This window comes from Neovison vison, chromosome 4 (assembly GCF_020171115.1).
Source record: "Neovison vison isolate M4711 chromosome 4, ASM_NN_V1, whole genome shotgun sequence".
Lineage (NCBI taxonomy): Eukaryota > Metazoa > Chordata > Mammalia > Carnivora > Mustelidae > Neogale > Neogale vison.
In genome coordinates this window covers 137968410-137991092 of record NC_058094.1, presented here as the reverse complement: position 1 = coordinate 137991092, position 22683 = coordinate 137968410, and the positions used below count along the sequence as shown (strand labels likewise).

General features: G+C 49.0%; 1 protein-coding gene across 1 annotated transcript; it reads left to right on the top strand.

The window, feature by feature from the left end:
* The first annotated feature begins 275 nt into the window (after positions 1–275).
* LOC122905385 (putative spermatogenesis-associated protein 31C2) lies at positions 276–3794 on the top strand. The gene is made up of 6 exons (XM_044247001.1): positions 276–387; positions 1392–1439; positions 1813–1876; positions 2419–2479; positions 2727–2955; positions 3726–3794. The coding sequence occupies exons 1-6, from the start codon at positions 358–360 to the stop codon at positions 3792–3794; spliced, it is 501 nt and encodes a 166-aa protein (XP_044102936.1). The 5' UTR covers positions 276–357.
* The last annotated feature ends 18889 nt before the right edge of the window (positions 3795–22683 follow it).

Genomic DNA, 22683 nt, shown 5'->3' with positions numbered 1-22683 from the left:
CCTTTTGAAGACTCAAGTTACAGAGCTGGCTGGGTGGCAATCACTTGCAGGCAAAATGTGTCCTGGGGCAACGTTCTTCAGGAGACTGGGTATGCTCTGAATCAATGCATCCGTATGTGATGCTCTTTCTCCCATAGTCAGGATTTATGGGTCCGGGCAGCAAGCACTAGACATGGAGGGACACCCTTGTCACCCTAGTGATGTCTCTAGGAAAACTTTGCTCCTTGTTTCTGTGACCCTCACGCCCTGCAGATCTAGGGACCCTCGTTCAAAGCGAAGAATGCTACCACCAGGAGACATGCTGTGATTCCATTAAAGTGGAACTGAAGATGGCTGCTCGGCCACCTTGGGCTCTTCATGCCTTTGAATAAACACATAAAATTAGAGGTAAGGTATTTAACAATCCTGACTATGCAGAAAAATGAGGCAGTTAATCCACCGAAGAGGAAATGGCAGGCATGTCCAAAGTACGAGAGATTCCTTAGAACCAACAGGCTCTGGGATGAAAGTCAGTGAAAAACTACAACCGCCCAATCCTACATTGAACTAGACTAGAACTGACTGAGAAACATACCTGGGAAGTTTAACTATTTCACTTTGTTTTGTACTTACTTTGTAAATTTGGAATAATCATTAACTTTCTAAGTCCCTCTAGCTGAAGTTAGTGATAATTAATTGAAATAAAGCATCTTAAGATGTTTTCAAAGTGCACGTGGCTAAAGAAGCACAAAGAAATTTGATTTCCATTTGTACTAGGGTGATGCAAGGCAACAACATATTATGTGGGGAGATTGGAGCTTCACACAGAGGACAAAATTCCTGGGAATTAACCAAAATTCCAAGGACAAGTCCAGATTTTTAAAAGCTACGAAACTGATGGAGCACAACTGGAGATCCCAAGGGGGACAGGTATTCTCTGAGCTCCATGCAGGATGAAAGGCAAATTGACAAAGATCTGTCTCTAGCAGAGTGAGCGGGTAGGAGTGTCAGGCCTGGGAGGGTGGAAGGATGACGGAGCTACAGGGCTGGCGGTGGAGAGCGGATGTGGTGCAGCTACCTGTGTCCCTTACCTGCCCTCAAGGGCCCTTTGTGACCAGACCATAGCTCTGTGATGTGGGCATGGGGCTTGTGTCTGCATGGACACACCCAGGGCTCAGTTTCCTGAGGGCAGCAGTGCGATCTGGTCACTAACTCTGGGCTCAGTTGCCTGAGGGCCGCAGTGTGGTGGGACTAATGCTTCTCAGAGGAAAAAGATGGAGAATTATCTCTTCCCTCAGGAATTCCTTACTGATGGTTGGCTGAGCTCCAGTCCCACTACCTGGGCAGTTAATACCATCCTTGCCTTCGTATGGGGACTGGGGCTCCTCTTCCTCTTACTTTCCTATTTCCAGCCTGATCCGTCCTCACGACCATGCAAGAAACACAGGAAGAGCAGGAAGGTAAGGACCCCTCGTCCCAGACCCAGCAGAATGTGATTCTATCTTCTATTATTCTACTTTTCCGAGTTACTTGGAGAGACTCCTGAGATGGGAACGAATAGAATTGTCAGGAGAGAGTAGACCACCATCCATCTAGGATAAGCCAGACCAGGCAGGGGTTAGAGGGACACAAGGATTTCTCCCCGAAGATCTTGGGCCGGAGTCCAGGTATGGTGGAGGGGTGCAGGACAGCGTCCCAAACACAGTGACCAGTAGCCGAGGACCAGAGGTTAAGAACTACGAACTACCTCTCTAGTGGAGGTCAGGCCCCTGAGCACCAGGTTACCTGCTGCTGGGGCTGGAGTCCCAGCCTCCCTCTGTTTCCTTATCTCAGTACCAAGCAGAGCCACGGAGAAGAAGCAAGAGGGGAAGGAGCAAGAAAAACCAGACTCTGAAAGGTGAGTGTCCACCACTCAGCCCTGCGTGCCCCAGTTACACTGTCCCCCCGCTCTAAGGGCCCAGCCCCACTGTCTCCAGGACACCAGGGCCTGAGCCCATCCCTCAGGAAACAGAGCCTTGGTGGGGGGTTGGGGGATCAGAGGAGGGAGAGCGGAATCCAGAGGCTTCCCAGATTCTGTGCCAGAACAAAGCCCTGAGGGGCTGGAAACCAGTATTGCTCAGCAGGGGCCCCAGGGCCTGGACTGGGGGCGGGACCTGCCGCTTCCCCTGTGGACAAGCTGTTCAACTCCGCTCAGATTCCTCTGAGGCCACGTGGTCCTTCCTCCCACAGCAAGGTCATGAATGAGGAAGCACTTTGGAAGACAAAGCGATCCCCATCATGAACCCTGTAATCACTGTGCGGGCACGTGGCCTTGGACAGTGCTGTTTGGGGCTTCCAAGTCCAATCCCCCAAAGGTCTCCCCTAAAGGGACATTGTACCCAGCCTCCTGTAAGACCCCTGGGTCCCGCCTTCCTCTTTGACCTAGTCTCCTGTTTCCAGTTTTCAGAGATTGCCTACAGGATCTGGAAGAGGTTCAGGACCTGTTCTCTCTTCTGCAAAGGTAAAGAATCTGCCCTCTTCTCCCCTGGGTGAGCCTCCCCAAGTCTATGGTATGACCCTGGGCTGCAGAGAACCACCCCTGGGGCTATGGGGGGGGCAGGAGGAGCCATGGGGACAAACTGTGACCAAAGCCCCAGGCTGAGGGACAGCAGGAGCATTGTGATGTGGGTGTGGGGCGTGGAGGGCCGTGGGGACCGCTCCTGGCCCCGGCTGCTGCAGTGGCAGCTCACGCCTCCTATCTCCCGCAGCCACCTGTCGAGGCTCTCTGACCAGGGCGGCTTTCACCAGTTCTTACATCAAGCAGCCCCTGGGCAGGTGCGCCGAGGGGCACCAGCTGGAGCCGGTCAGCCATGCAGGGAGCCTGTGGAAGACGCTGCTCCCGCTGTGGCCCCATCACCTGCCCACGCTCCACTGACAGGCCCCCCTTGGCCTCTGGCCTCCACCCTGCCATCAGGCCCAATGACGACCTCAATTTCTGTCAGTTCACACTCCTCCCTGAGTACTTCCTGGCCAGCAGAGCCTTTCCTCCCCCCGGATGGCTTTTCACACCAGCCCCTTGCTCTTCCTCCTTCCCCGCCTTGTCTCCCTCCTTCGGAGGCCTCCCGGAGGCCTCTGACAGCCTCCTTGGCCCCAAAGCAGTCGGATTCTCCTTTGACTCTCCCTCAGTGTGACTCAAGGGCACCCCTGCCATGCCCTATCCCACAGAGCTCAGCTCCACACACACCTTGGTCAGGTGACAGGACAGCTCCTGGCCCAGCCATCTCGGGCCTGGGCCGCTCATGCTGCCCCATTTCGGCTCTGTCCTGGTGGCAGGCGGCTGCCAATGCCTGGAACCTGTCCACCTCAACATGCTTAGAGTCCCATCAAGCGCCTCTGTCTGGCGGCTCACCAGAGACCTTGTTCTGGGGAGACCCCAGACACAGACAGGGAGAGACTAGGATCCCCCCTCTCAATAACCCGGACATCCAGAAGCTTCTGGAGATACTAACCGCCAAGAGAACAGAACTGAAGTTTTGGAAGGAGAAGGAAAAGAAGGAAAGGTCAAAATACCAGCTGACATCTTTTGGAAGAATGCTCAAGTCCCCAGCTGATGGGCAGGACACCATGGGCTGCCCGTCATTCTGGAGCATCAGGGGCAAAGCAAAACAGCTGTTCGGTGCTGAGAAGCCCCCACATCCCAAGATTCCAGGGGACAGTTTGGAGCAGAAATGCAGTCAGCTCTTCTGGGGTCTCCCCTTTCTGCACAGCGAGTCCCTGGTGGCCACTGTCAGGGTGACCGATCCCCCACTGGAGCTCCCATCTGTCATATTCAATGAGCTCTCTCATGCCTTGCCACTCCAGATTCAGGCCAGCGTGACTCCAGGCCTCTCCCTGACCCAGAACGTACGAGACCCTTCAGCCCCGCCCCAACCCTTGACCCTGAGCTTGTCCCAGTCCCTGTCCCTGCCTCTGCCCCAGCCCCTCCCTCTGGATCAGACCCAGCCCCAGCCCCTCCCTCTGGATCAGACCCAGCCCCAGCCCCTCCCTCTGGATCAGACCCAGCCCCGGCCCCTCCCTCTGGACCAGCCCCAGCTCCCTTCTGTAGCTCAGCCCCAGACCCAGGCAAGCCTTGCACCCTCTGTCCCAGTCGGACCACCTTCTCTACCACCCGAGATGGGGAGCTGTGAGGTGTCTTGCCCTGTAGCCCAGAAGACACCGTCTTACGTGTCAACTGCCCTTCAGAACCTGGAATGTCACTTCCTGAAGAAGCAACTAGAAAGTGACAAGTTACCCGCTGTGGTAAAAAGATCTCAGGAAGTCTTTAGCCAAGGTCCTCCCAACCTTCCGCAGGGTAGGCAGGCCCCCAAGGGCCATGGGTCAGACTCTGTCCTTCCTGGGGACTTGATCGACTCTGAGCTCCGGAAGCAACTGGAGTGGCACCTTTGGAAGAGGCTCATGAAGCAAGAAAGGGGCCCGCCCCGCAGGATCCATCTATCCCGGAAGATACAGCCTCACCAAGAGTTCCAGAAGGTGCCCCAGGCATGCAGCTGGCACAGCCCCACGTCCGAGTCTGAGTCTACAGATGGAAGCTGCCAGGCCACGCAGAAGACTGGGTCCAGGTACCCAAGAAGGACCGTGCCAGGAAAAAGCCTGGGCAAGGATTCAAGGTCTGGTGCAGGGAGGATCCAGAAAGATCTACACAGGGGCGCGACGAGCTCTTCAGGGAAGGCTCCAGGAAGAAATCGTGAGGAGTCAGACACAGATTTGAAGCCCTCCACAAGCAGCGCAGAAGAGAAACACCCAGAAAAAGACCGTCAAGCCCATTTCAGGAAGTTGGGGCAGTCCAGAGAGGGTCAGGTCCCTTCCCAGCTCACTGCCCACCACGCCTCGGACCTTCCTGGAAAGCCAAGCCCTCATGGGAAACCTGGAAAGCCAGCACTTTCCAAGTGTTGGGAACCCTGCATGACCACCTCCCACGATTTTTCCATCCTCAGTCCATACGCTCAGCGGATGCTAGAAGCACATATCATAAGGTTTAGGGTGAAGCACCGGTGGGGCCTCCCCCTCAAGGTTCTCAAGCCTATAAACATCTTCAAGTTGAAGAAGGGCTTCCTCCTCTCCCGGCCCTCCCCTCCCCGCTCAGCCATCTTTGTATCTAAGGCCGGTTCAGGGACCAAGTTTGTGGGAAATCCTCCTCAGCCCTATCAAGGAGAGGTGATGAAAGAGTCTTATCCCACCTGGGGGGGTCCCCTTGGTGCTCCCCAGCCTACGTGTGATGAAATCCAGCAGACTCTGGAAGGGACCTCACCTGGGGGTGGCCCTCCGGCTGGACAGGAGACCAGGCCACCTTCTCAGACCTTCACATACAGCTTTGTGGGCAGAATCTGGCACAGTGAGACTGCCTCGAGGACTCTTATGAACAGTCCCTTGGAGGCAAGTCCAAGTCCAGCAACAGCCACAAAGGAGCCAAGAAGGGCGAATGGGGGTTGGGCCTCACGGGGCGTGACCGTGCTAGAACTCAGCTTAGAGCCCCAGGATTTGAGTGCCAAAGAGCCCGGGGAGGTCGAGGAGGCCCCTGTCTGGGGAGTCACCTTAGAACCCCGTGTGCTGGACAACAACCAAGGCCTCTGTGGCGAGCTGAGAAGATTGGGGTCTTCAGGGAAAAGTGACAGCCCCCCGCCACCTACAGAGTTGTTCGCCCAAGACCCCGAAGAGCTATGCGTTGAGGCTCGGCACAGCGGATCGGAGCCCCAGAAGTTGGAGTCAGAGAACCGGCCTCGGGCCGCCAGCCCCACTGTGCTCCTTCAAGACTGTGAGACTGGGGTCCTCCTTCAAGACTGTGCCACTGAGCGTCTCCTTCAAGACTGTCAGTCCAACGTTTTCCTCGCTGCCGATGTCTTGGCTTCTCAGGGATGTCTGTCTGGCTTCCAGAGTGGGTCCAGTGAAGAGACATCTACTTCCCAGGTGCCACGTGGCCAAAGATCCCGTGGCCAGAGCCCCCTCAGGCAGCCGGGACCCCTGAGATTGCAGCACCAATGTAAGAGCCTGAGCAGGTCATGTGTCCCCCCCGAAGAGAGAGAAAGCTCCAGAAGGTCCCCCTCAAGAGAGCCTGCCAAAGGGTTGTCGGAATTGAAGCTCCTCCAGATCAGTGAGGTGAGACGCCCCGTCCAGAGCCAGGAGTCAGTAGAAGCTTCGGGAAGCAAGACCTGTGAGATCTCACTGAAGAAGGAGGCAGTGCCTCCGGAAAACTACTTCAGGAGAAGGATGAAGCACCTGCTCCAGTGGTTCCTTCCCAGTAGAGGCAAAGGACTGGAACATTCCCTTCAAAAGGGCAAGTCTTCGTCATCCCAGGGCCAGGGACAAGCTACAGGCAGGTCGGCCATGGACAGCGCTTCTGCTGAGGCTCAGGTGGTCGTGACCACTGTGGGGCGGATACTAGAAGAGAAAATGGTGCCTCACCAGGGACTCAGGGCCCCGGAGTTCAGCTGGTGCCAGAAGGATCTCCAGGCTTCGGCACGCCCCAGTGTCTGCTACCACAGGGTCCTCTCCTACCAAGAGCAGAGGAGGGTGATGAGGGAGACAGCCAGCCCACATGGCACCCCCAGGGGCCGCAGCTATGCCAACAAGACCGAGTGGGTCGTGTGGCCCTTCCCCGCCAGGGTGCCGGGGGGCCCAGGCAGACCCTGCCAGTGTGGGTCCCTGGTGCCGGGCCCTTCAGGCCTCACCCTGCAACCACACTGCCCCAGGCACTGCCTCCTTCAAAGATACATCACACCGGGCCAGCCACTGTGTGCTGCTCACGCCTTTCCTGGGAGGACAACTTTCCTCCAAGAAAAAACTCAAACGGTACAGAGAAAAACTTTTTTTTCTCACATTAGCACATCCTCTATGGGCTAATGGCTTCTCCGTGCCACAATTACTTTGCTTCCCCAAAATACATGTTCTTTTTCTCGTGAGTGGTGCTGGCCTCTGTGTGTGCCTTGCTGCGGGGGGTGGGAAGTATCGGGGTCTGCTCTCCCCGAGGGCCTGCTTTGGCTTCCGGAACGAATGGGGCCTTGGAGGATGGGTAACTGCGGGGCCCACCCCCGCCTCCTTCCTCGTCTCCTTCAGTTTCCATGACAAGGTGAACAAGACCCAGACCTGGACCTCGCTCTGCCCATCCTCTCCTGCTTTGCCTCCACCTGGAGCTTGTGTGGCTGTAGGGAGGGTCTGCAGAGGCAGAAATCCTGCTCGGGGTCCAGGAAGATGGAGTCCTAGGTCAGAGTGGGGCCCGCAGTTGGGAGACACAAGGCTGGCCCTGAGGGCAGAGGTGAGAAATCCTGTCCCCCCGCACCTTCTCACAGTCTCCTGCGTGGAGTAGAGGATGCTGGGAGCCTTCTTACCCCAGGGAATCCCGTCTAAGCTCTATCAGCCCCTCTTCTCACACTCGGAGCAGCAAGGGACGAGCTCACTCCCAGCGCTGAGGATGTGTGGGGGCTGCCACAGAGACACCCAGGGACCAGCCTGCCCAGCCCCAGGGCACTGAAGGGGCCTGCTCACCGGCTACCCCTTCCCCTTTTGAGGGATGGAGGGGGTGTGGCAGTGGGCGTGGGGAGCTTGTGCTTAGGGTGGGACGCCAGGAAGGACGCCAGGCCAAGTGACAGGGTGTGCCTATGCCTGGTGTGACGACTGAGGACCCTTGGTGTCTCACTGCCACCCAAGGGCCCAGAGGGGAGAAGTTAGAGGCCCTGGGGCTGTCCCCGCAGGATCCCCGCCCCACTCCAGCCTCCAAGTGCAGGGGTGGGGGGGTAGAGGGGGTGGGGTGGGGGGGTGTCCAGAAGCCACCTGAGCTCCCACATGGACCACCAGGTGCCCAGAGGCAGCAAGGCCTTCAGGCAGAGAAATTAACATCTGTACAATTTGATAAGCTTGTAGGACTGTAGGCCCCGGGATGGACTTGTGGTCTGTGATCTTTACGTACACGTGTGGCCCCAGGATGGCCCCCAGGGGATTGGTGGGGATTCAGAAGCCAAGGGACTAGCCTGGCTCCCGGTCTTGGTTACCCCAGAGCCCAGAGGGGCAGGCAAACAAGATGGGGCTTGTCCCACCTCCAGCTGGAAGGGACATATCCAGAAGGAGTGTGCAGTCTAGGAGGGTGCCCCCCCGTGTGTCCCACTTCCAGCCCAACGTAGTCCTCCGGGGCCCCCCACACACTGCTCTGACAGAGACCCACACACAGACCGCACTCAGAGACCATGTGCAGAGACCTCCAATGGAGACCCACACAGAGATGGTGCACAGAGACCTCTGACGGAGACCCACACAGAGACTCCACAGAAGCCCCTCACCACGACCCTACACAGACACCTCCACGAGGACTTGCAGGGGCAGGGGCTAAGTTTCCGCTTATCATGTTACCATTACTTATTATTACTTAACATCATCCACATTGGAGACAGCAAGGCCTTCTCAGAAACACCTGGAGACCAAGCCTGTCCCACTCCGAGAGACACCGGGCAGCTGTTGCTGTTGGGCTGTGACCAACACCATGACAGGGGCCATGAATGCTCTGGTGCGACGGGGGAGTGGGGAGGACACCCTGAGGGCAGGCATCCTGCACTGCCAACTCCTATGAGGAGGATCTCCCCTGGAAGCTTGTATGCACCCCATTAAGGACCACACTTCCCCCCACCACCCCCCCGTGAGGGCCAAGCTTTGCTACACCTCCTTGCAACCCATTTCTGATGGTCTTTGGCCATTTATGGAACGGAAAACCATTGGTTTCCAAAACTTTGTGAAATATACATTAACTGAAAATTTTGTTTTTTAGACTCTATCTATTGGTGGGGGAGGGCAGAGGGGGAGGAACAAAGGAGGGAGGGAGAAGGGCAAGCTGACTCCCCACTGAGCGGTGAGCCCGGGCCTGCCAGACCTCAGGACCTGAGATTGTGACCTGAGTTGAAACCGAGAGTTGGTGCCTTAATCGACTGAGCCAGCCTGGTGCGCCTGAGATTTTTGAACTAACTTTCGAAGTATGCAAAAGAGGAGAAAATACGAAGGATTCACAAAATTGCTAATGATGGTGATGTTCTGTGCTGGTGATGTTCCCTGAGTCAGGACATTGGCTTAGAGCACCTAAAGATTTATCTCATTCATGTAAATGCTAAGAATGCAAGACAGCGAATTAATGACTGAAGCTTCACACTTGAGGCTTGCGCAGACCAGCAGGGACCTGCAGCTGATCAGCTACAGAGAAGGACTACACGTAAGTGACATCAACTTTGCAATCATGGGGAAAACTATGATGTGGGATTTGAAAAGTCCTAGAAATGGTCATTGTCTTTCAAAACATATCTCCTATTCTTTCCCACAGAGTCTGAGGGTCCAGTGAGGCCTCAAACTTTTGATTTACCATGAGTTGTAAAACTTTTCAATCTGGAGAAGCCCCTTTCTGAAATGGAACTACCCTTTTGTGGCATTCTTTTAAGTCAGGTTCTCTCCTTCGTTTTCTCATCTAATAATTTGTCAAACAGCCAGGGTCGGCATGGAGCCTGGAAGAGGACCCCCCATCAGCCTCTTTACTGGCTTAAACTAGACAGACAGACAGACATCCGAAGAAAAGGGCTCACCTGTGCTGAGCTCTGACTGTTTCCAGGACACTAAACGTGATTTTTTTCATAAGCAGGATCTCAATAAATCCATGCCATGACCCTGTGGGTTAAGGTTAATCAGGCTGTTTTTTATAGAAATAAAGAAAAACAGAGGTAGAGGTTGGGAAAGTTTCTTGGCCAAGGGGCCATCCCCAGAGAGGCCTGCCCCTGAGACTGAGAGTGGGAGGTTTCTGGAATAACGTCCCCCACTCTAGGGCACGTGCTGGGAGGAACCCACTTATGGATGGGTGGTTTTATCTACACATACTCCTCGGTTTTCCTACCACATAGGACTGCTGAGTGATGGAAACACTAAGTAGGAATTCTCAGGGGAAACGCCAAGAAAGAAACATTGAGACTAGGGTCCTGAGTGACTGACTGTCTTTAGTCAATCCTTCATCTCTCTCATGCCTTCAACTATGCCGTCAGCATGTGGAGGGTTTGGAAGGATGGGCTCAGAAGCCCTACAAACTCTGACTAAAAGAAAGACCCCATGACAAGATTTCACCAATGCCCAGGAGTTTAAAGGACAGCAGAGAGCGCCAAGATTCCACATCAGAAGAAGCCAGGGACATCTGGAGGAGAAAGGTACAGCTTAGCCCCTGACAAGCGTGCTTCGCATGGAAAGGAAGGCAGAAAATTCTGGCACTCCTTCCCATAAGCATCTAAAGACCATCCTTCCTTCACTCAAAACTTACCACCCCAAAAAGCAAATGAACAAACAAATAAAACGTGGAAAGGCTGAGCCAGGGGCAGTGGTTTCCACCCCAACTATTCCCAAGTTAGTATTATGGTCTTACAATACCTCACTTTTATTGTTTAACTGTCTCTGCTCTGAGTACATTTCAGAGAAAATTCTTAAGTGAGCATTCAAGTAAGGCCATAAAATTGTTCTGTACTGTGATCAAGCGGGCATTTTAATGATTTATAATTACACTTCTAACATAGGAAATGCTTCATGCCTCCCAAGCTAAACTTGTTAGGAGTCAGATTCATGAATGTGTGCAGACACTGTTGACTGTTTTTCTTCTAAATGTTTATAGCTGCTTAAGCAGTGATTTAGAAAAAATACTTTGACTACTTATTTTCACTCTATAAACCCACTTCAAATATTGTGGAAATGTTAAAAGATATAATTCTCCCATTCCATTCTTGTGCCTCCAAGCCTTTAGTTTGTGTTTTTGAGAACGCTGTGCACTGAAAGTAACGTAAGTGTGCTGGGTGTCCTGAAACAAGGGTGGTGTTTTCCATTCAATGCTGTTTTTTGAAGGTTCACGTCAGCACAGAGGAGCCGCTGACATCTTCTGTGGTGCCTGTGCGGGCTCCTGTGCTCCTGTGCAGGCTCTGCCAGTCCCATCACTGGGTTACTTGCCCGGCTCTGTGCCGCCAACAGTTTATGGGACCATTGGGGTCTGTGTTCTGGGATCCTGGCTTCTCAGCTGGACCCACTAAGAGAACCCTGGAGACCACAACATCTTCCCATAGAGTCCTACCACAGCCCAGGGTAGTAACGGGGAAGATCAAGGGCAGTGAGAACGCTTAGTACTTCTTCCCCTGGGCTCCCTGCCCCCAACCCTCGCCAGGGCAGGACCACACCTCAGCTCCCGGCCACCCACTCCCAGGACACAGTGGTGGCTGCTGCAAACGAGGGTTATCTTAGTGAAGCAGTGACGGACCAGGGAAGAAAACAGTATCTGTTAAGTGGCTCTAACCCAGAGTTCCTGCCTGTCCTACGGTGTCCATGCTTAAATCTTCGACTCTTCATGGACTTCCACTCTTTCCATGCAAAATTGAGGGGACACTGACGCCCTGGCTAGCCCCCACCATGGAGGAAGTGACTTATACACTGAGAGAAAGCACACGAATCCCATGGCCAATGATTTGTGGAACGAGGCCCAGTAGGAGGAAAGAAGTAAAAGAAGGAACAAAAACAGAAAGGCGCAGTGTCCTTTTCTTTCAGACAGTAACAGATGCACCAAGGAGTCTGAAAGGTGGCCAGAAGCTGGGGTCCAGGGCCAGGCGGACACCACGGACCCCTGAGCCTCAGCAGAACGCACAAATCTCAGTTTCACATCACCATTAATGAACAGAAATGTTTCCTCTCTGTCGGTTTCAGGTGATGAAAGACTGTTTATATATTTTGGACCTGTCCTGGGCAGTACCAGAGTCTTGGTTCTCTTACCTGAGAACGAAAATAAGGTGGAAAATGAGAATAAAGGCTGAAGACTGGATCGTAAATTGTTAGCACTTCCTCTCTCCCTGATGACTCAACATCACCACGCAGAGGGCTGTGAGTCCCCTCCCGGACCCATCAAGTCAGACAGGCAGGCTCCTGTCACAAGGTTCCCATCTTGCCCTCCCCTGTCTGTGACCCAGGGGCTCCAAACATACCAGTGAAATCCCCTCAAGGCTTTGTGGCCATCCCAGCCCAGAGTACAGGGACCTGCCCAGGGGTTCTCAGTGGTTCAGGTCTGCACCTGCTGGATAGGGTTACCGCCTGGGCCCACCTGTCGTGTGGCCACCAGCAAGGAGTGCCAGTTGTGCCTCCCGCCCTAGCACCTGTGAGCGTAACAAATCCGGTCATTTCTTAGCTTTCCTGCGCGTGACTTCCACAACCACGCTGGAATGTTCCTTAAAGACCCCACAAGGGGGACTGACCTACCCCACTCACAACACAGTGATATTGGCCAAAAACAGAATCTTCATTACAAATACATGTGGCCCGGGAAAGCTAACTGATTCACTAAGCCAGACTTCTAGAAAGTGTCCTGCATCCTAGATGCCTGGTGAACTCAGAGCGCCTGTTTCCTGCACAGAGGATCACAACAGCTCAGTTCCTCTGCACCCCAAATCCTTGCTTCCCTGCTCATGACTGACCCCGTTCTCATGACCATCAGCCAGGGCTTAGGACTAGTCGATTCCAATTGTGTAAAATACACTAGAAGGAGGACCTTGCATGACAAATGACTGAGACAGAAGAAGTCATACTTCTGCCACAGTCTCTTAAAACACTAAGAAACTTCTTAAACCATGAATCAGAAGATGTCAGGACATCTGGCGCAGGAAGCTATGCAGCTCCATCTGAGCGGGCCAGTCCCTCAGATCACTCACCATCTGCAACTGATTTTAAAAAGACAGTGAGTGTGTGCTTGGGAGAAGGGGGGTGGGGCTATGGATATTGGGGAGGGTATGTGCTATGGTGAGTGCTGTGAAGTGTGTAAACCTGGCAATTCACAGACCTGTATCCCTGGGGATAAAAATATATGTTTACAAAAAAATTTTAAATTAATTAATTAATTTTAAAAAGGAAAGAAAAAAAAAAAGACCGTGTGTGCTAAGTAAACATAATCCAACATATAATTTTGGAATGCTTTACAAAAAGGACAATCACAGTTCCCAATATTATCTTTTTATGATTATGAAAAGAGTTAGTTTGACCTTTGCTAGGTGTTTATTCAAGTGTGATTTTTAAGCCTCATTTTACTAAATGAGATGAACCATAAAGCTATGCAATACTGTAGCATGAGCAGTTCAGAAATCCTGAACGCAGCTGGAAGGCAAACCCATGCAGAGAGGATCTAAGGGCAGGGGACCGGAACAATGTTCTTGTGGATGTTGTCACCATAGGCTTATGTCACACACAACTTTTCAGTCTTACAATGAATGGGTTTTGTGAATTCAAAATTATTCTGCAGAAGCTGTCAGAGCTGTCCTTGCCTTCTGTCATCACTCTGGTGACTGGGCACTAGGAATCCTGTAAAATATTTTACATCAGCCCTGCCCACCCACCAGTGATAGAACTACGATATGCTCTATACACAGGGAATCATTTAAAAAGGCTATTTTCTAATAATGAATACTGTTTTTCTGAAAATAAATAAATTGAAAAAAATTTTTAAAAAAAAAGATTATTTTCTATGAGATGACAGCTGCTTTCACCTGGAAATGCAGTAAATACTTCCTTACAGGATTCCAATGGCTGACGGGTGAGGAAACACACCGGGCACTGAGTGCAAGAGGCCAGAGCCAGGCTCTCAGGGCTGCGCAGGCAGGGCTGTTGGTGGGAACCAGCACCACCAGATCGGGAGCCCCAGAGCCCAGTGTCCACAGGGAAATGCAGCAGGTGTGTTCCTCGAAGTCAGGGAGTGCTCCCTGGAGGAGGAGATGGTGGATGCAGGGTTTTCATGGCACGGAGTTTAGATGGAGGCCACCAGAGCTGGGACGACTGGGGCAGCGGACACCTGCAGGGAAGACACCAAGCTGGAAGGAGGCTGAGGGGAGCTGGCAGGCTGCCCCCAGAACACGGGAGGATGTTTAGGACACAGGCTGGCCAGGGGATGAGCCCACAAGCTGGGTCAGTTTGCCGCACTGTGAGGGCCAGGAACGCTGATGCAGTCCCCAGACAAGGGGGCACCCAGGAAGGCTTCAAGGCACAGACCCACACCTGCTTCCGTGGGACGACCCCGCAGGGCCTGGAGTGGGGAAGGGGAGTGGGGCTGCTGCAAACCTGGGCTGGGAATCTGTCTTTACAGACTGTATCTGAAATGGAGCTAATTAGTGATCAGGACTGAGTCAAACGGAGGGACACCAGTCCTTGGAAGGTTGCAAGGTGGTTTGCCTCCTGGTGCCCAGCCTGGCTTTCGTTGTTGTCAGGTTTCCCTTCTTTTCCAGCCACCAGCCCTGACGTCAGCATCCAGCAGAGTTCCTGTGACTAGCTGGACGTGGGTGGAGGCCGCAGGAAGCAGGGTCCCCATCTCCTTGTGTGGATGCGGCTCCCCCAGGGCTCCCCGGCGGAGAAGGCCAGCGCCCTGAGAGACTCATGTGGATCCCGGGTCCTTCAGCCTCCCCAGCCTGAGGTCAGAGAGGGGGCTGTCCCTCCTTCCTCTGGAGGGGCTGCCTTTGAGCGGGCCCTGAGAGGGGGCCTGTGGACCTGACCCTTCTTTGCCAGTGGCCTCCCTGCTGCACTTGTTAGGGCCCCTGGACTGTGAGGATGTGCCCCACAGAAGTGGTCATTTAGTGATTCTCCGAGATGGCACTGCTCCCCCCCACCACCACGTGACGGTCACATCCAGCTGGCCCTCGGGAAACATCTGATAGGAAACGGGATGTGCGGGTGCCTGAAAATGGGCTGGATGAGGGAAGGGCAGAGGGGCTTTGCAGAACCAGCGACGGAGGCACATAGGACACGGCTGGAGGTCAGCAGGGACAGGTAAGGAGCCTGTCTGAGTACTGGTCCCAGCTGGGGTTCCAGCTCTCGATCAGTGTCACATGCTGCCCACAAACCTCCCCTGAGGAGGGAAGGCTGCTTTGGTCTCTGGCATGTTATTAAAGTAATTATCACGGCCTGAGCACCACTGGGACGGTCCCTGGTTCCCAGGAGTCTTGGCAGTGTCCTTTCATGCTGTGAGCATCCAGACATGTGGTGTTGTTTCCAGCAGCATCTGGAGGGACGGATACCAGCCCTCAGTGCAGGAAGCACATCTGTGTACAAGGAGGAGCCACTCCACTTATACATGGTCACTTGGTCTCTGTAAAAGTGACCGTATCCCTGTGCAGTTTAAAGGTCCTCTTAGGCATCACACATATCGGGCTGGCAGGGTAAAGACCTCTTCTTCCACCAGTGACTGGAACCCACTCACACTGTGTTTTTATTTTAAAAATATGGAAACTGGCAGATGAAAATAACAGAACATGAACATGTATGTACCAGCACATTTTGAAATAGACTGGATATTTTAAAAACTTACTTTAAAATTCAGGAAAGTGATGTCAGCAAGATGACACATGAGAAAACTCAAGGCCTCCCTCCACAGAAACATCAAATACACAACTAGAGACTGACCAAAATAACATATGGGAACTATGGGAATGGCCAAAGAGTCACAGCAACCAAGTGAGTGCCCGGTCAAGAATGAGACACATGTGGCTGGGCAGGAAAATCTGTGACCATGCTGGGTAGAAGGGCTTGAGAAGAGTGGTCACCACAAACTAGTCTCCTCTGCAAACCAAAGCAAGCAGAGTGGACTCATCTGTAGCCCTTTGATTTCTAACCTGTCTATGGGATACCTGAGGGACTGGTCTTGGGACACCCAGCACAGAGTTCAGACAACCAAAAGTGGCTCACACCACACAAGGGGGGAAATCACTGGAAGCAGCAGGTACGACTTGTGAAAACTGTCCTAAAGGTAATTACAGACACGGACATCTGGGGCAAGTGATTACTGACTGAGGAATACAAAAGAACAGCTCCCATCCCTAAAATGAGCAAGGGTGTGAGCCTAACAGAGAGGAAGACATTAAAAGCAGCCATACCAATGAGAGACCTGGGAAGAGAGCTCGTGCAAAGATCGAGAGACAACACAGGCATGAGAAAAATGCATGCCAGGCTGATTAGCGAGGGTCTTCCCTGCATGAAGCCAGCATGCGAAGCCTTGGAGAGGGGGCTGTTTTTAAAAATATCCCGTTTTCAACAAAAGATCACAAAGCATACAAGGAAGAAGTAAAATGTGGCTCATTAAAGGAACAAAATACTTCTCCAGAAACCATCCCTAAAGAAACATTGGCTTTAGACTTACTAGAGAAAGGCTTTAAAACAATTTCCTTAAATATGCTCTAAAGGCTAAAGGAAAACATGGACAAAAGAATTAAGGAAATTGAGAAAATATATGAGCAAAATGAAAATATCTACAAAGAATTTGGAATTATTACAAACAAATGGAAATTTTGAAGGTGAAAAATACAAATCTGAATTGAAAAAAATCATTTAAGGAGTTCAATAGCAGGCACAATCAGAAAGACTCAGCAAACTTGAAGACAGGTCACTTGAAACTATTGCGACTGAAGAGTAAAATGAGAAAAAAGGGAAGAACAGTGAACAGAGCCTGAGAGACTTATGATGGGAGAACATCAAGCAGACCAACATAGACATTACGGGACATGCCGGGGAGAAAAGACAGAGAAAAAGGCAGAGAAGTTACTGCGAGAAATAATGGACATGCATTTCACAAGTCTGAGGAAAGTCATGGATAGAGCAATACAAGCTTATCAAATGCCAAGTAGGGTAAACACAAACAGACCCACACCAAGAGGAAAGTGACAGAGGCAGCCTCTGTAAAACTATCAGTGGGTTCATCGGGCAAAAAGGCAGGTCAGAGAAAATTCAACATTAGGCAAATGTCCTGCAAAAATGAGGGAGAAATAAAGACATTCCCAGATCAACAACAGAAACTGAGAATGGCCACATTACCACTAGCTCTGCCATTCCAGAAATGCTAAAGAGAGTCTATCAGGTTAGAATTAAGGATGCTAGATGGTAACTCAAAGCCATATGAAAATATCACATTCTCCAGGAGAGACAAAAACAGGAACAAATACAAAAACTAGCAAAGTATTATTGCAATTTTTAATTGTTACTCCTTTCCACTTTTATTGAGAAATTACTGAAATAAATAACTCCACTTTTTATTCTTCTACAAGATTTATAACAAATAGCCATGAATACATACTTAAGTATATATAATAATTATAAATCTATGTTACTAAGTACAAAATATATAAAGATGCAATTTGTGACATCAATAAGGTAAAGTGTGGTTGAATAAATAAATAATAAGTTGTGGGTAGAAGAGCTAAAAGAAGGGCTTTTGTATGCAATAAAGTTAAATATCAGGTAAAAACAGGTTATTATAACTTTAAGATATTATATGCAATCCCCATAGAAATCATAAAGAAAATATTTCTAGAATTTACAGAAAAGGAAATGAAAATTAAATCAAAATGTATAAATCAAAATGAGTAAAAAAAATTAAATACAAAAGAAGACAATAAAGGAGAAACAAAACATTTAAGACATAAAGACAAGAAATAACAAAATGCCAATAGTAGATCACCCTACCAGTAACCACTTTAAATGTAAGTGAATTAAGTTCCCCAATCAAAAGGCCTGCATTGGTGGAATGATACCAAAACAAAACAAAACAACACAGGATCCAACTTTATTCTATCTATAACATACTCATTTTAGATGGAAGGACACAAACATAGATTTGGAAGTAAAAAGGATAGAACAAGATATTCCATACAACTAGTAACCGAAAGTCCAGGGTTGGGTATACTAATATCAAATAAAACAGACTAAGGCAAGAAGTGTTCAAAGCAATAAAGAAGAACATTATATAATGATAAGAGATCAATTCACCAAGAGGATATAAGAATTATAAATAAATGTGCAACCAACATCAGATCACCTACATATCAAACAGACAGAACTGAAGGGAGAAATAGATTGATCTAGAATAAAAGAAGGAGACTTCAATACCACATTTTCAATAACAAACAGAATAATCAGACAGAAGATCAATAAAAATTAGGGGACCTGAACAAGACTATAAACCAGATGGTTACAACAAAGATTTACAAAATACTCCATCCAACAACAGTAGAATACACATCTTCTCAAAAAGACATGGAACATTCTCCAGTATAGACCAGATAATAGCCCATAAAACAAGTCTTAAAATTTTTAGAAAGATGGGGATCAGGCAAAATATCTTTTCTGATCAAAATGAAATGAAACCAGAAAGGTTTCGGAAGGAAAACTGGAAAATCTACAAGTATGTGGAAATTGAACAACATTACCTTAAACAACAAATGAGTCAAGGAATAAATCACAAAGGAAGTGTGAAAATTTATTGAGACAAATGGGAATGAAACCACAACCTAGCAAAACTTATGGGATGTAGCAAAAGAAGTGCTAATAGGGAAATTTATAACTATCAATGCTTACATTGAAAAAGAAGAAATATCTCAAAGTCAGAAACCTAAATTTACACCACAAGGAACTAGGAAAAAAAAAAGAAGAGAAAATTAAGTCAAAAGATAGCAGAAGGAAGAAAATAATACAGATTAGCAAAATAGAGAATAAAAATAAGATAAACAAAACAAGATAAGCAAAATAGAGAATAGAAACAGAGAAAATCCACAAAACCAAGAGTTGAGTCTTCAAAAATCAAAAATTGACAAGCCATTAGTGACACTGACTAATTCAAAAAAGAGAGAACACTCAAACAGCTAAAGGCAACAATGAAAGTAGGTCATTACTACAGATTTTATAGATAGGGAAGAGTTATAAGAGAATACTGTGGACACTGTATAGTAACAAACTGAAAAACTGAGATGAAATAGATTAATTTCTAGAAATATGAAATTTCACCAAGACTAACCCAGAAAGAAATAGAAAATATGAACAGACCCATAACAAGTAAAGCTACTGAATCAATCATCAGGTCTCCTTACAAAGAAAAACATCGGACTTGATGGCCTCACTGGTGATTTCTACCAAATATTTGAAGAAGAACCAACACCAATCCTCTTAAACATTTCCAGAAATAAGAAGAGGAAAGAGATCTCCCTGACTCATTCAATGAGGCCAGCATTACTCCATAATCCAGAGATACTACGAGAAAAAACAACTACCCCCCAACATCCCTGATTTAAGACCAGTGCAAGAATCATCAACAAAATACTAGCAAACTGAATTCAGTAGCATATGAAAAGGATTATGCACCGTTACCAAGTGGGACTAATTCCTGGAATGCAAGAATGAGTCAATATACAAGAAACAATCAGTGCCATAGGTCACTTTATGAAAGGGTAAGTCACGTGATTATCTCAACTATTGCAGAAAAAGCCACTTGACCACATTCAGCATGTTTTCAGGATAAAACACTCAACAGACTAGGAATAGAAGAAACTATGTCAACATAATAAGAGCCGTATATGAGAAACCCACAGTGAACATCATACCCCACAGGGAAAGGTTACAAGCTTTTCCTCTAAGATCAGGAACAATTCGGGGATGCCAGATTTTGTCACTTCTACTAAACATAATACTGGAAGTACAAGCCAGAACCATTAGGCATGAAAAGGATCCAAATTGGAAAGAAATACATAAAATTATCTCTGTTTGCAGATGGCATGTTCGTATATGTAGAAAACCCTAGAGATTCCAGGAAAACAGCAACACTTTTAGAACTAATCAATGATAGTTGACCAAAACCAACATACAAAAATCTGCTGCAATTCAATACCCTAGCAGAAGGAAACTAAGAAGACAATTTCATTTATAACAGCATCAAAAAGAATAAAATACATTGGGATAATCTTAGCCAAGGGGTAGTAGAGTTGCACACCGGAAACTATGAAATGCTGCTGAAAGAAATGAAAGAATGCACTTATAACTTGAAGGCTACACCATGTTCATGTTTTGGAAAACTTGATATTTTTAAGATGTTAATGCTTTGCAAAGGGATCTACAAATAATTTTCAACATGGGTGCCAGGAATACTCAAGAGGGAAAGGACAGTTTTCCAACAACGGAGGCTAGGAAAATTGGATAATAGTATGCAAAGGAATAAAAATGGACCTTCACCTTATACCGTATACAAAAATTAACTCAAAATGAATCAAAGTCCTCAGCATAAGACCTAGGGCTATAAAAACTCTTAGGGAAGAAAAACAGGACAAAAGCTTTATCACGTTAAATTTGGTGATGATTTCTAGCATAGGACACTAAAAGCACAGACAACGTAAGGTAAAATAGGTAAATTCAAATACATCAAAATTTAAAACTTTTGTGCATCAAATAATGCCATCAGCAGAGTGAAATGGCAACCCATGAATGACAGATAATATCTGAAAATCGTCTGATTTGGGGTTCATATCCAGAATACATAAAGAACTTTGTACATCCCAACAAACAAAAAAGTCAAACACCTTGATTTTAAAATGCACAAAGTACTTCAATAGACATTTATCCAAAGAAAGCATACAAATGCCCAGTGAGCACATGAAAAGAGGCTCAACATCAGAAGTCATCAGGGAAATGCAAATCAAAACTACAGTGAAACAGCATTCACACCCTTTGGCTGTGTTTTCAATGGGAAGTAAGATGTATTGATGAGGGTGAGTTGGAGACATTGTGCACTGGTGGGAATGTAATGCAGCAAAGCAGACAGCTCTTCAAAAACTCAAAAACAGAATTACACAGAATCCAGGAATTGCACTTGTTGGTGCAAACAGCCAAAGAACTGAAAGCAAGGTCTCAAAGAGGTATTTATTCACCCAAATTCACAGCAACTTTATCCCCTACAGCCAAAAGGTGGGAAAGTCCACGGATCCCTCAGGGGAAGCGCTGAACTGCCATATACATGCCATAGAACATTCCTTAGAATTTGACACACGCCCCAACACAGATGGACTTGGAGGACATTATGCTGCATGAGATCCACCCATCATGGAAGGACAAAAATGGTATGATGCCACCTAGATGAGGTGCCCGGATGAGTCAAATTCATGGAGACAGAAAGTGGAACGGTGGTTGCCGGGGTCTAGAGAAAGGCAGGGATGGGGAATTAGTATCTATAAGGCAGTGAGTTTCCATTTGGGAAGACGGCAAGGATTCTGGGGAGACCACAGTGTGAAAATGCTAATGCCATTGACCCGTCTACTTGAAAATTGTTACAAAGTTAACTTCTATGTTGTGTCTGTTTTACCACAATAAGAAATACTTAAACAAAAAGTGCGCTTTTGTTAAAGTGAATGAGACCCAGCCTGATTTACGATCCAGTTGAGAGACCCAATTCCTGCACATAAACTCCCTTTGGTGATGGGGAACCCCACCCACCCCTGCCCCCCAGTGCCAATCTCCTGCTCACCCTGTGCATCGGCCACTGTGCCCACCCCCAACACCACGGCAGTGACATGGGATCCACCTGCCATCATGCCTCATTTGGACCCACAGAGTGGCAGGACGCTTGGCACAATTTCTCACCTGTCCTCACAGAGTGGGATATACCCACCACCAGCTTCACACAGTGAGGGCCCCAAAATGTCCACTCTGGTGTTTCTTTTTTTTTTTTTTTAAGATTTTATTTATTTATTTGAGAGAGAGAGAATGCATGTGCATACACTGAGAGACAGCACACGAGCAGGGACAGGAGAGAGTGAGAAGCAGCCTCCCCACTGAGCAGGGAGCCCGAGACGGGGCTTGATCCCAGGACCCCAGGATCATGAAGTGAGCTGAAGGCAGACACCTCCCTGCCTGAGCTCCCCAGGTGCTCAGAATGCCCAGTCTCTTAACCTAAATGTAGCCGGCATCATCACATTTCATCTTCAGGGTAATGAACTCTGTCTGACTCATTAATCTGCACAGAGCAGTGAAACGCAGGATGTCAAAATCCATGACTCCATCGGGACAAAAGCAGAGGCTCCCCCTCCCACCCTCTTATGATTTGCACGGGGGCAGGTCGTACAGCTGAGCTGTCACGTCTCACTGAAACTGCCCCCTGCCCTGAGAACAGGGAGCAGCCTCTCCCAGAAGGTTATCTGTAAGCCTGTCCCCACTGGGCTTCTTGGGGACCACAAAGCAGGAGCAGGATCATCCCCAGAGGCTGCCTGATAGGCTAAGCAGGACCAAGGTAACAAAATCTGCCTTCGGCAAACAACATAAAATGTCTAATAAAAAAAAAAGTATAATTTGGGAGTCACAATGCTAAAATCAGGAGTAAGAAGCAGAAAAAAAGAGAGAAGTCAGTAACTAGAAGTTTCCAAAGGCCATCAGGTAGAGACTGGCATCATGGAAGTCACAGTCATGCAGGAAAATAGCCAGGAATGAAACCATTTTGGAAGCCGTTCGCCCAACAGAGAAGATGTGGCTTCATGAATATGGGGTCAGCACATCATGCCTTCTTGAGAACCACAGAGATGCAAAGGGTCCTACTGCTTTAGAGGACAAGAGCACAGAACTTGGGGGGATCCACACAGAGTGAGCAGAAACAAACCTGGACTGGGTCTGGGGGAGGCAGCCTCTCAGCTCTCAGGGTCGCTATTCTGACACACCCTGAAAATGGCCTCCATTAACCACAGCCAGGGTCCTGCACTCCTGGCACACCCAGCAAGGACGTGTGGGGCCGCTCAGGGTCCACCGGGGATTACCTGTCCTTACAAAGCTCAAGGGTAAGAGAATCACAGAAACACACTGTGTAGACAAGAAATTAGAACCCTTGTGCACTGTTGGTGGGAATGCAAAATCGTGCAG

Bases quoted from the DNA above. Each gene is read 5' to 3' on its own strand.
- LOC122905385 (XM_044247001.1), top strand. From the start codon at position 358: ATGCCTTTGAATAAACACATAAAATTAGAG. The intron at 1,877-2,418 runs GTGAGTGTCCAC...TCCTGTTTCCAG, and splicing joins GAAAAACCAGACTCTGAAAG to TTTTCAGAGATTGCCTACAG. The intron at 2,956-3,725 runs GTCAGTTCACAC...CTTTCTGCACAG, and splicing joins CAATGACGACCTCAATTTCT to CGAGTCCCTGGTGGCCACTG.